The sequence below is a fragment of the Pristiophorus japonicus genome, chromosome 21 (genome assembly GCF_044704955.1).
Source record: "Pristiophorus japonicus isolate sPriJap1 chromosome 21, sPriJap1.hap1, whole genome shotgun sequence".
Lineage (NCBI taxonomy): Eukaryota > Metazoa > Chordata > Chondrichthyes > Pristiophoridae > Pristiophorus > Pristiophorus japonicus.
The window spans coordinates 75,057,619-75,070,985 of record NC_091997.1 but is presented as its reverse complement, the minus strand read 5'-3'; the positions used below and the strand labels follow the sequence as shown (position 1 = coordinate 75,070,985).

The 13,367-nt window shown below is 46.9% G+C and overlaps 1 protein-coding gene across 1 annotated transcript in view; it reads left to right on the top strand.

Annotated features, from left to right (window-relative positions):
• LOC139233720 (potassium/sodium hyperpolarization-activated cyclic nucleotide-gated channel 3-like) overlaps positions 1 to 13,367 on the top strand; it is a 350,402-nt gene that overhangs the window by 280,028 nt on the left and 57,007 nt on the right. The window contains exon 7 of the mRNA XM_070864182.1: positions 4,308 to 4,472. Coding sequence (XP_070720283.1) covers positions 4,308 to 4,472 — 165 coding nt within the window. The remainder of the gene's footprint in view (positions 1 to 4,307; positions 4,473 to 13,367) is intronic.

The window sequence follows — 13,367 nt, the reverse complement described above, 5'->3', positions numbered from 1 at the left end:
GGGAGGGGGAAACACTCCAAACATTTTCAAATAAGTGCTCCCTTGTTTTCTTTTAGGGCACTGAAACACAAATTATACAAGTGCCCCCTGGCTAAAAAGTGGGAGGGGGGGTCACTAAAACCAGCAAATTAAAACAAATTAAACTTTAAACAATAGTAATCAAATGAAAATTTGGTTGCCGGGGGTGATGATGCACTCCAGTCCCTCCGGCGCCCACCTCTCGCGGAAGGCCGCGAGCATACCAGTGGACACCACGTGCTCCATCTCCAGGGACACCCTGGCTTGGATGTAACCGTGGAAGAGAGGCAGGCAGTCGGGCTGAATGACCCCCTCGACCGTCCGCTGCCTGGATCGGCTGATGGCACCCTTGGCAGTGCCCAGGAGCAGTCCTACGAGGAGGCCTTCCGACCTGCCCGCTCCCCTCCGCACAGGGTGCCCAAAGATCGGGAGCGTGGGACTGAAGTGCAACCAGAATTTGAGGAGCAGCCCCTTCAAATAATGGAACAGGGGCTGCAACCTCGTGCATTTAATAAAAACATGGAACACGGACTCCTCCAGACTAGAACAGCTCTACAACTCTTTTGGGGGGGGGAACAAAATAAACATTAGATCAAGTGCCCCCCGATCTGGGAGACACTCCAGACACTTTTAACTGCCCTCTTTTTTTATATATTTTGTTATTTTTGTTTTTTTTGTGGGGGAGAGGTAGAGAGGAGGAGATGTTTACGGAGGGAATTCTGGAGCTTAGAGCTGAGGCAGCTGAAGGCATGGCCGCCAATGGTGGAGCGATTAAAATGGTGGATACGCAACAGGACAGGATTGGAGGAGCGCAGAGATCTCGGAGTGTTGAAGGGGTAAAGGAGGTTTCAGAGATAGGGAGGGGCAAGGCTTTAGAAAACAAGGATGAGGATTGGGAAATTGGGGACCTCCGTGTCCTCGGCCTTGCAGTGTTCCCCCGCACACTCCCCATAAATACTGGGACCAAATGGCTGTGAAGCTCCTTGGGGCATCCTGAGGGCACAAAAGGGGCTAAATAAACGCATCACATCTTTCTTTCTCAGTAACAGAGTCTGAATCCTAAAGTTGCCCGTCACTAGTGCGTAGCCATCAACACTCAGATAAATCCCAGCACCTCTCAGCCTGGTTGGTGCTCTACACAAGAGTGGTTTTATTTCTGCTGATGAAAAAATGAAAGATTTATTTCAGCCCTCTGCTGTTTCGGACGTGGGAGAATTAATTTGTCTCAAGTAGCACTTGCACTTTTCTGGTTGCTTTTGCCGAGTTCTACCTCTTGCGTTGACACGTGGGGGAGAGAAGTAATGGACATGCAATAAGCACAATATTAAGAGATGATTGGCTTCATTTAAGTTGGTTCAAACTATCCAATCCAGTTAAAATGCTGGTCTGAAAACCAATGCATTATAAACGCACCATGGGTGGCATTTATTAACGGCACTAAATCTTATTCTGCAATAATGCTTACAGGGGAGACTAATACAATGCAGTTAAGTCCCAGTAAATATATGACCGGGATTGTCAAAATATTGTTGTTTAAAGCAGGAGTCCTATACATCCGACAAACCAGGGGTCACAATCTCAGAATAAGATGTCGGCCATTTAGGATTGAGATGAGGAGAAATTTCTTCACACAGAGGGTGGTGAATCTTTGGAATTCTCTGCCCCAGAGGGCTGGGGAGGCTCAGTCGTTGAATATATTCAAGACAGAGATCAATAGATTTTTGGATATTGAGGGAATCAAGGGATATGAGGACAGTGCAGGAATGTGGAGTTGAGGTAGAAGATCAGCCATGATCTTATTCAATGGCGGAGCAAGTTCAAGGGGCCGAATGTCCTACTCCTGCTCCTAATTCTTCTGTTTCTTATGTTCTTAAAGCGTGAATAGAATCATAGAATGGTTGCAGCACGGAAGAAGGCTATTCGGCCCATCGAGCCCGTGCTGCCTCTCGGCTAGTCCCACTCCCCCGCCCTTTCCCCGTAGCTCTACAATTTATTTTCCTTCGGATACTGATCCAATTCCCTTTTGAAAGCCGCGATTGAGTCTGCCTCCACACCCTCTCAGGCAGCGCATTCCAGATCCTAACCACTCGCTGCGTAAAGAAGTTTTTTCTTATGTCGTCTTTAGTCCTTTTGCCAATCACCTTAAATCTGTGTCCTCTGGTTCTCGACCCTTCCACCAATGGGAACAGTTTCTCTCTATCTCTCTCTGTCCAGACCCCTCATGATTTTGAACACCTCGATCAAATCTCCTCTCAACCTTCTCTGCTCCAAAGAGAACAATTTCAGCTTCTCCAGTCTACCCATGTAACTGAAGTCCCTCATCCCTGGAATAATTCTCGTAAATCTCTTTTGTACCTGAATTAAAATGACCAGTGGTTAAATTTATTTAATCATTTAGTCAGCAAATAAACAGAAAATAGAAGAGTTATTCAGATAAAAGCGATTACATTTCTACGTGTGCTTCCCAAGGTGAGCTGTGGTGTTGGGTTGATTTAACGTGTGCTTAGTATTAACAATGGATAATTAGGAGGCATTAGAATCGATGCAATGAGAATGAAGAAGAAATTGGTGAAGAGGAAATTATTTTCCTGTAAAAAAGAGCGAGTGAATAGGATGTGGTTTAGTCTATGGTTTGGTCCATAGACATTCTTTATATTGGCAATGAGTAAGAAATAGTTTAGGTATCTTGGGATTCTGTACAATGTGATTGGATATGAAGTTGTTTATTCAGTGAGATCCTATATGGTTTGCATGAATAGAAAATGGGCTGGGAGATTGGAATCCCTTTATCTGAATCCGAATCATAAATGGGTAATATTTGTGGAATCTATTGTGCTATATGCACTGGCCCAAATCATCCAGAGCCCCAGGCAAATGTTATTGTAAAGCACTTGAGTTAAGAAGAGTTTGAACCGAGGGGGTTTGGTTTTTGCTATCTGTCATATGGCATTCTATCTAATCTGTATTACTGCGCTGCAAACCCACTGATGATTGCTTTGTGGTGAACAAAGTTGTCAGTGGGAGCATTTTTCTAAAGCTTTGTGTCCTTGGTGACTTACAGCTTATTGCTCTCTCACATTTCACAGTGTTTTTTACAACTGGTACGGAAATCGCTTCTCATTCCAGCCTTGATTTTAAAGTAATGGCATATTTGCACTCCACATATTATATACTGGGGCAAAGCTGAAACCACTCTGGGCCCAATGGCCTACTCCTGCACCGATTTTCTATTTTCTATGTACTAATCCTAAATCGGGGGTGAAGGCCTGTGTGAGTCTGTAGAGAAGCAGAATCGGAAACCCACTTTCCAGGCATTCTACTTCAATTCGCGATTTAAAGAAAGATTTATATAGCGCCTTTCACGACCACCAGACATGTCAAAGCACTTTACAGCCAATGAAGTACTTTTAGAGTGTAGTCACTGTTGTAATGTGGGAAATGTGGCAGCCATATTGCACACAGCAAGCTCCCACAATCAGCAATGTGATAATAACCAGATAATCTGTTTTTGTTATGTTGATTGAGGGATAAATATTGGCCAGGACACCAGAAATAACTCCACTGCTCTTCTTCGAAATAGTACCATGGGATCTTTTACATCCACCTGAGACCCCAGACAGGGCCTCGGTTTAATGTCTCATCCAAAAGGCAACACCTCTGACAGTGCAGCACTCTCTCAGCACTGCACTGGGAGTGTCAGCTGTGATTTTTGTGCTCATATCCCTGGAGTGGGACTTGAACTCATAACCTTCTGAGTCAAAGGCGAGTGTGCTACCCACTGAGCCACAGCAATGTCAGTACACAGTGAAGGTGCTTCACATTAACATTAACATAACATCATCATCATCATAGGCAGTCCCTCAAAATTGAGAAAGACTTGCTTCCACTCTAAAAGTGAGTTCTCGGGTGACTGTACAGTCCAATACGGGAATTACAGTCCCTGTCCCAGGTGGGACAGAAAGTGGTTGAGGGAAAGGGTGGGTGGGACTGGTTTGTCGCATGCTCCTTCCGCTGCCTGCGCTTGTTTTCTGCACGCTCTTGGCCACGAGACTCGAGGTGCTCAGCGCCCTCCCGGATGCACTTCCTCCACTTAGCGCGGTCTTTGGCTAGGGGCTCCCGGGTGTTGGTGGGGATGTTGCACTTCATCAAGAAAGCATCCTATTCAGCCAATGGGGTTTTGGCCCAATTTGGAAGCATTCGGATTTGGGCAATGCCTTGTGGGTTTGTGAAACGAGCGTGTGAAGTAAATGACCACGTTAATCCATTTCACTTTCTTTCCCTCTCGGTAGAAATTTGCTTGCTGACCCGTGGCCGTCGAACAGCGAGTGTGCGAGCCGACACGTACTGCAGGCTGTACTCCCTCTCTGTGGACCACTTCAATGAAGTGCTGGAGGAATACCCAATGATGAGGCGTGCCTTCGAGACAGTGGCTCTCGACAGACTCGACAGGATAGGTATATCTCCTTTTTTTATCCTATTTGTGAGGTACACTCTCCTTTTTCTTCCATTGGCTTTCTTGGTCTCGCCCCCTTATTTCCAGCAGGATACCTCGAACAATGAGCGGAAATATACCTGACTCTTAAGATGCTGTGCCGCTAATAGTGGAATGCTATTTTCATTCAGTAGATCTAGAACATTACACTGTGTTCTCTCTGTAAAGTGTGAATTCACAAATTTAGTAAGTACCAGCTGGTGTGACACTGAACCTCATAGGCAGGAAGGTCTGAGCTGAACTAACTGATTGTCATAAAGAAAAAAGAAAGATTTGCATTTATATAGTGCCTTTCATGACCTCAGGATGTCCCAAAGCCCTTGACAGCCAATTAAGTACTTTTGAAGTGTAGTCAATGTAGGAAACGCGGCAGCCAATTTGCGCACAGCAAGCTCCCACAAACAGCAATGTGATAATGACCTGATAACCTGTTTAGCGATGTTACGTGGATAGACTGGAGAAGCTGGGGTTGTTCGCGCTGGAGCAGAGAAGGCCGAGAGGAGATTTGATCGAGGCATTCAAAATCACGAGAGGTCCAGACAGAATGGATAGCGAGAAATTGTTCCCAATGGCGGATGGGCCGAGAACCAGAGGGTACAGATTTAAGGTGATTGGCTGAAGAACCAATGCGACATGAGGAAACAACTTCTTTAAGCAGCGAGTGGTTAGGATCTGGAATGCACTGCCTGAAAGGGTAGTGGAGGCAGACTCAATCGTGGCTCTCAAAAGTGAATTGGATAAGTACCTGAAAGAAAAAGATTTGCAGGGCTACGGGGAAAGGGCAGGGGAGTGGGACTAGCTGAGGTGCTCTTGCAGAGAGCCGGCACAGGCTCGACGGGCCGAATGGCTTCCTTCTGTGCTGGAACCGTTCTGTGATTCTATGATTGAGGATTAAATATTGGCCAGGACACCTGGGAGAACTCCCCTGCTCTTCTTTGAAATAGTGCCATACGATCTTTAACGTCCATTTGAGAGAGCAGATGAGGCCTCGGAAAATGGTTGGTTAACACAATTGACCATCACTGAGGCACGGTTGTGATGGTCCATAAAGTGTGGTAGACTGCCAACATTTGCTGTCTCATGAAGATAGGCCCTTTGATGATGTAGCACAGTGTTGCTGGCGCCAATGATACCAAACCCCAACAAGAGGTGGGAAAAAATTTCAAACCGAGGAAAAAAATATGAATTCTCGCCGATGATCTTATTGGCGATTTTGAATGTTGATATTTTCAAGATCGTCATAGGATATTGGGTGTACACTACCATAGCTCTTCGGCTGTCCCTCGGAGTCGAGGATGACTTGCTTCCAAACGAGTTCCCAGATGACTGATAAGTCCGATGCGGGAACCACAGTCTCTGTCACAGGTTGGGCAGACGGTGGTTGGAAGTACGTTGGATGAAGTGCTTGGGTTGCCGTGCGCTCCTTCCGCTGTTTGTGCTTGGTCTCCGCGTGCTCCCGACGAAGAGACTCGAGGTGTTCGGCGCCTTCCTGAATTATTTTCGTACATCGAGGGATCTTGCCAGGGACTCCCAGGTGTCGGTGGGGATGTTGCACTTTATCAAGGAGGCTTTGAGGGTGTCCTTGAAGCGTTTCCTCTGCCCACCTGGGGCTCGGAGTAGAGCGCTTGTTTTGGGAGTCTAGTATCGGGCATGCGGACGATGTGGCCCGCCCAACGGAGCTGATCGAGCGTGGTCGATGCTTCGATGCTGGGGATGTTGGGCTGAGCGACACATACACACATACATACACTACCATACACAACAACCAGGGCAATCCCAAACACTGAGTGCAGGCTACAAAACAATTCATGTAGCGGTGAAGAGAACTGACAAAAATGCAAATTATTACTATGATTGTAATATCGATTTTAAGTGGTCAATTACTGAGAAGCTTTTATAACTGCTGAACTGTAATTTCGCAAACTTTTGAATTCCCTAACCAAACATCTTCTTTTCAATTCAGGCAGCGTTCAAAAGTTCGCAATCTTGAATCTAGACCTTTCATTTTTTAATTGCCAAAATTATGTTGCTCTTTTCATTTCTGTTGTCTGAATGAAGTAATGAGTGGAGCAGATAATGGAAGGACTATGACTGAAAGACAGCCTGTGACCTAATCAGCGAAACACTCCTTTGAGAGCAGGAGGAAGCAATGTAAATTTGACAATATAATTGAAACCTCAGAACATTATAATTTTAATAAGTAATCTGTTACTTGTCAGGTTTTTAGATTACGCTGTTAGTGATTTGGGGGAGGGGGGTATTTATTGCGGATAAATATTAGTGCGATTTTTTTTAAAGTAACACGACCGAGATTATTGATAGTGTAACTGTAATCATTGACTATTTCACTCTAAGACCATAAGGACATAAGAAATAGAAGCAGGAGTAGGCCCCTCGCGCCTGCTCCACCATTTAATACAATCATGGCCGATCCAATCATGGACTCAGGTCTACTTCCCTACTCGCTCACCATAACCCCTTATTCCCTTATCTGTTAAGAATCTGTCTATCTCTGTCTTAAATTTATACAATGTCCCAGCTTCCACAGCTCTCCAAGGCAGCGAAGTCCACAGATGTACAGCCCTCTGAGAGAAGAAATTACGCCTCATCTCAGTTTTAAATGGGTGGCCCCTAGTTCTAGTCTCCCCTATCAGTGGAAACAACCGCTCTGCATCAATCTTGTCAAGCCCTCTCATGATCTTATACGTTTCGATCTTCGAATTAGTGCCGTGGGATCTTTTACATCCATCAGACGGTGAGAGAGCAGATGGGGCCCTCAGTTTAACTTCTCATCCGAAAGACGGCACCTCCCACAGTGCGGGCGCTGCCTCGGCCTAGATTTATGTGTTCAAGTCCCGTGGAGTGGGACATCAGCACAATGTGTTTCCCAGTGGGACTCCACCGATACTTATATTTGTTTGTGGAGGAAGAGATGGTACAATGGAAGAGACCCAAGCTGGTCAGGCCACAAGGAGGACAGCCCATATCCTCCTGGCTGCCTCCTACCCTTATTTGAAGAGCAAAGGCACGTCAAACCTGCATGGCCCATGTGGAACTGGCTCAACAGTCTGTCGGTAAGCCAGGTGCAGAACCGTTCCATCTCCTGCAGGGACACCTGCAGCTAAAATGCACCAGAGGTCCAGCACTGGCTCCATCACCCTCCAGGCATGCTGCAGGCAGTTCCATGCGAGAATGCCTAGTGAGGCCCCCTCCTCACTATGGGCCCAAATTACCCCAGGAGTTGCTCATTTTTTTTTGGAGCAACCTGATTTTTCTGGACTAGCTTTTTAGTTGCAATTCTGGCCATTTAATTTGCGCCAGTGTAAGTGAGTTAGTTAGGTTTTTTTTTAGTTCCGTTTTTTTTTTCAAAAGGGGGCGTTCCCAGCCACTTACCCCTGTTTTAGGCGTTTGGCCAGCAAATAGTTGCTCCAAACTAACTTAGGCCAGCGTATGTGGCCACTTCTGTCCGCACAGACAAACCTTACCCAGAGTTAAGGAATCGGCGCGAGTAACTACATTTAAAGCTCCACCAAGCACCAAACAAAGCACAAAAAGTAATAAGCAATTAATTAACAAATAAAATAGAAGGAACCCTGCACCTAAAGCACCAAAATCAATCAGTAAATAACAAATAAAAAATAGAAGTCCTACCTTAGGGAATGCAGCGGGCCGCCGATGAGGGAGCCCATTCGGCCAGGGCTCGGGACGGCGTGCTTCGGGCCCCTCCCACACAGCCTGCAGCGCGCACTCACAGATTCGGCCTGCCAGGAGCTACTGCACATGTGCAGAGGTCCCGGCAGTGTTTTCAGCGCCGGGACCTGGCTCCGCCCCCAATCCATTGGGCCACGCTGCGCCACGACCGAGGAGTGGCTGGAGAGCGGCCAGAATACCACCGTCTTTTGTCGGCGCTCTTGGAGGCAGACAAAAACGCCACACCTTGGGCGAGGGCGCCAGAAAAATCAGGTTAGGGAAACTCTAGCCCTATGACTTCATTCTGCACCACCGTTGCTTTAGCAGCCGCCAACCTGGGCGTTAGAGGGTTGCGCCACTCTGTCACCTGGACAGAAACTCGGCTTCCTGCCTCCATACCTACGATGCCAACCAGTGCGTTTGGCCAGGGAATCTTGTTACCCGGCCGTTACAAATTGCTGCATTATGCATTCAAAATATAACCAGCATTTTTATCCCCATACGCAGTTACCTGCCCCTGTGTCCTTAAACCTACTCATCGCCCCTGGAGTGCAAATTCCCACCACCTTTCCCTCCACACAAATCGAGCCCCCACTCCCAAGTCTAATCTGGGCGGGGCGTTCGGCCCACATTATGTCAATGAGGCTGACCCCACAGAATCGGGAGGGTGGGGGCGAGGTGGTGTGGGGGTAGAGGGTCAGTGACCAATGCCCCCACGACCATGTGGATGCGTGTTGTCTATGAGGTTCCACGCAGGCAGCTCACTGGTGTCTTGTTGCAACTGTATAGGGCCCTGGTAAGACCGCACCTGCAGTATTGTGTACAATTCTGGTCTCCTTATCGATAGAAGGATATACTTGCCATTGAGGGAATGCAACGAAGGTTCACCAGACTGATTCCTGGGATGGGGGGATTATCCTATGAGGAGAGATTGCGCATAGTGGGCCTATATTTGCTAGAGTTTAGAAGAATGAAAGGTGATCTCATTGCAACATACACAATTTTTACAGGGCTTGACAGGGTAGATGTTTTGTCTCCATGCAATCCTGAAACGATCCAAATCCGAATGGAGCTTTCTACCTCACTGCCAAGATCACTAAGTTCTGCAACATGCCCGCTTAGGCCTCTTCCTCAAGCTCATCAGCGGCCTAAACTGCTTCTCAAACGTCACCAGCTTGAGGACTGATTTCTCTTGTTGCTAGCCTCACCATCCATCGCAAGCTTCAAGCTGATCCAGAACTCGGCAGCTCAAGCCCTCTTGCAAAATTCTTAGGGGGCTTGACAGAGTAGATGCAGGGAGGATGTTTCCCCCTGGCTGAGGAGTCTACAACCAGGGGTCACAGGGGTCGGCCATTTTGGACTGAGATGAGGAGAAACTTCTTCACTCAGAGGGTGGTGAATCTTTGGAATTCTCTGCCCCAGAAGGCTGTGGAGGCTCAGTCTTTGAACATATTCAAGACAGAGATCAATAGATTTTTAGATATTAAGGGAATCAAGGGATATGCGGATAGTGCAGGAAAGTGGAGTTATAAGAACATAAGAACATAATAAATAGGAGCAGGAGTCAGCCATGGGGCCCCTCGAGCCTGCTCCACCATTCAATAAGATCCTGGCTGATCTGATCATGGACTCAGCTCCACTTTCCCGCCCGCTCCCCATAACCCCTTCCCCCCTTATCCTTTAAGAAACTGTCTATTTCTGTCTTAAATTTATTCAATGTCCCGGCCTCCACAGCTCTCTGAGGCAACAAATTCCACAGATTTACAACCCTCTGGGAGAAGAAATTCCTCCTCATCTGTTTTAAATGGTTGAGGTCGAAGATCAGCCATGATCTCATTGAATGGCGAAGCAGGCTCAAGGGGCCGAATAGCCTACTCCTGCTCCCAATTCTTATATTTTTATGTTTGATTGTAAAAACCACGCACGCGCAAAGTCTGAATGGGCCCTGTGGCAATTTAAAAAGACTGTGCACGAGAAAGAAAAATTAGAGGGAACATTAGCAGTGACACATCCAATAGTTGGTGGCCTGATTGGAAAAACTACCACTGGCTTTCCGAAGTGGAGATGTGCTCTCTTCTAGCACAGGCTCCGTCTCCTTGATGATTGCAAAAATAAAAACCCACCATATGTCGACAATGTCAAGACTACTCAGTGAAATTCTGCACAGTAGGAAGTGAAGCAGCAACTACAGCAGGTACAGCGAGTGATCAGGAAGGCCAATGGAATCTTGGTCTTTATTGCAAAGGGGATGGAGTATAAAAGCAGGGAAGTCTTGCTACAGTTATACAGGGTATTGGTGAGGCCACACCTGGAATACTGCGTGCAGTTTTGGTTTCCATATTTAAGAAAGGATATACTTGCTTTGGAGGCAGTTCAGAGAAGGTTCACTAGGTTGATTCTGGGGATGAGGGGGTTAACTTATGAGGAAAGGTTGAGGAGGTTGGGCCTCTACTCATTGGAATTCAGAAGAAAGAGAGGCGATCTTATCAAAACGTATAAGATTATGAGGGGGCTTGACAAGGTGGATGCAGAGAGGATGTTTCCACTGATGGGAGAGACTAGAACTAGAGGGCATAATCTTAGAATAAGGGGAAGCCCATTTAAAACTGAGATGAGGAGAAATTTCTTCTCTCAGAGGGTTGTAAATCTGTGGAATTCGCTGCCTCAGAGAGCTGTAGAAGCCGGGTCATTGAATAAATTGAAGACAGAGATAGACAGTTTCTTAACCAATAAAGGAATAAGGAGTTATGGGGAGCGGGTGGGGAAGTGGACCTGATTCCATGATCGGATCAGCCATGATCGTATTAAATGGCGGAGCAGGCTCGAGGGACCGCAAGGCCTACTCCTGCTCCTATTTCCTATTTCTTATGTTCTTACAGTAGAACCCGGTAGACAAGATAGCGACCGTGCAACAAGATCAAGTTGGAGACAGTCATTCAGCTTGTTTTCAAATCTCTGGTCAACGCATTTACCACTATGCACTCGTCTTCCCTGTTTTGTTCAGCACTGACAGATGTATCCGGCTCAGTAGAACAGACAGTAGCTGAGAAACTACTGATACGACTGAGCAAACACTCGACGTGCTCACATGGTGCATTACTTTAACAGAGAAGTTTAACACATTTCGAAGAAGAGGATTAAACGCTGCCACTCAAAGTGGACAAGGGGACATCGGGTGCTTTGTGTTTAAGCGGGCAACCGCTTATATCGCCAACAATGATTTCTGGGCTGGTAGAGCTTCTACAAGAAGAATGTTTTCATATAGTGACAACATGGTACTGATGGTTTAGATCACACTTCCTGAAGTAACGATGACAGGAACACAGGAAGACAAACGCTGCTTCCCTCAGGCTAATTAGAACCCTTCAGAAGGCTAAGGCTTATTAAAGCACTATGAATAGCATCCAGTTACAATGTTGTTGTGACTAAATATATTCTCCTTCTTCTGACGAGCAGCGAATGGGAAATTATAGCATCAAATTAGCAGAGTGGAGTTATTACCAAGCATCGTTAAGTGATTCACCTCTAGCCTCTGATCGCCAGCCTTACTCTCTCCATTGCAATCTTTCTCATCTCTCTCCATTTTTTGGATACAAATTTTGACAACATAAGAATTAGGAGCAGGAGACAGCCATTCGGCCCCTCGAGTCTGCTCCACCATTCGATAAGATCATGGCTGATCTTTTGACCTCAGCTCCACTTTACTTACTTCTTTATCAGTAAGTAACCTTTAGCGTTGTTGTTGCCAAATTAAGTTAATCTAGGTGTTAAGTCATGGCAGGAGAGCTCGGACACGTGTTATGCTCCTCCTGTACTATGTGGGAAGTCAGGGATGCTTCCGCTGTCCCTGACGACTACATGGGCGGGAAGTGTATCCACCTGCAGCTCCTGACGGACCGCATTGTGGCACTGGAGCTGTGGGTGGATTCACTCTGGAGCATCCACGATGCTGTGAATGATGTGAATAGCACATTTAGTGAGTTGGTCTTACCGCAGGTAAAGGGTACACAGCCAGATAGGGAATGGGTGACCAATAGGAAGAGCAGTGCAAGGAAGGTAGTGCAGGGGTCCCCTGCAGTCATCCCCCTGCAAAACTTTGGGTACTGTTGGGGGGGATGACTCATCAGGGGAGAGCAGCAGCAGCCAAGTTCATGGCACCGTAGGTGGCTCTGCTGCACAGGAGGGCAGGAAAAAGAGTGGGAGAGCTATAGTGATAGGGGAGTCAATTGTAAGGGGAATAGATAGACGTGTCTGCGTCCGCAACCGAGACTCCAGGATGGTATGTTGCCTCCCTGGTGCAAGGGTCAAGGATGTCTCAGAGCGGTTGCAGGGCATTCTGAAAAGGGAGGGTTAACAGCCAGTTGTCATGGTGCATATAGGTACGAATGATATAGGTTAAAAACGGGAGCTAGGAGCTAAATTAAAAAGTAGGACCTCAAAAGTAGTAATCTCAGGATTGCTACCAGTGCCACGTGCTAGTCAGAGTAGGAATCGCAGGATAGCTCAGAAGAATACGTGGCTTGAGGAGTGGTGCAGAAGGGAGGGATTCAAATTCCTGGGGCATTGGAACGGGTTCTAGGGGAGGTGGGACCAGGTGCACCTGGGCAGGACTGGAACCAATGTCCAAGGGGGAGTGTTTGCTCGTGCTGTTGGGGAGGAGTTAAACTAATATGGCAGGGGGATGGGAACCTATGCAGGGAGACAGAGGAAAGTAGAATGGGGGCAGAAGCAAAAGATGGAAAGAGGAAAAGTAAAAGTGGAGGGCAGAGGAACCTAAGGCTAAAAGCAAAAAGAGCCACATTACAGCAAAATTCTAAAGGGGCAAAGTGTGTTAGAAAGACAAGCCTGAAGGCTCTGCGCCTCAATGCGAGGAGTATTCGGAATAAGGTGGACGAATTAACTGCGCAGATAGTAGTTAACGGGTATGATGTAATTGGCATCACGGAGACATGGCTCCAGGGTGACCAAGGCTGGGAACACAACATCCAGGGGTATTCAACATTTAGGAAGGATAGACAGAAAGGAAAAGGAGGCCGGGTGGCATTGCTGGTTAAAGAGGAAATTAATGCAATAAAAAGAAAGGACATTAGCTTGGGTGGAGCTACGGAATACCAAGGGGCAGAAAACGCTAGTGGGAGTTGTGTACAGACCACCAAACAGTAGTAGT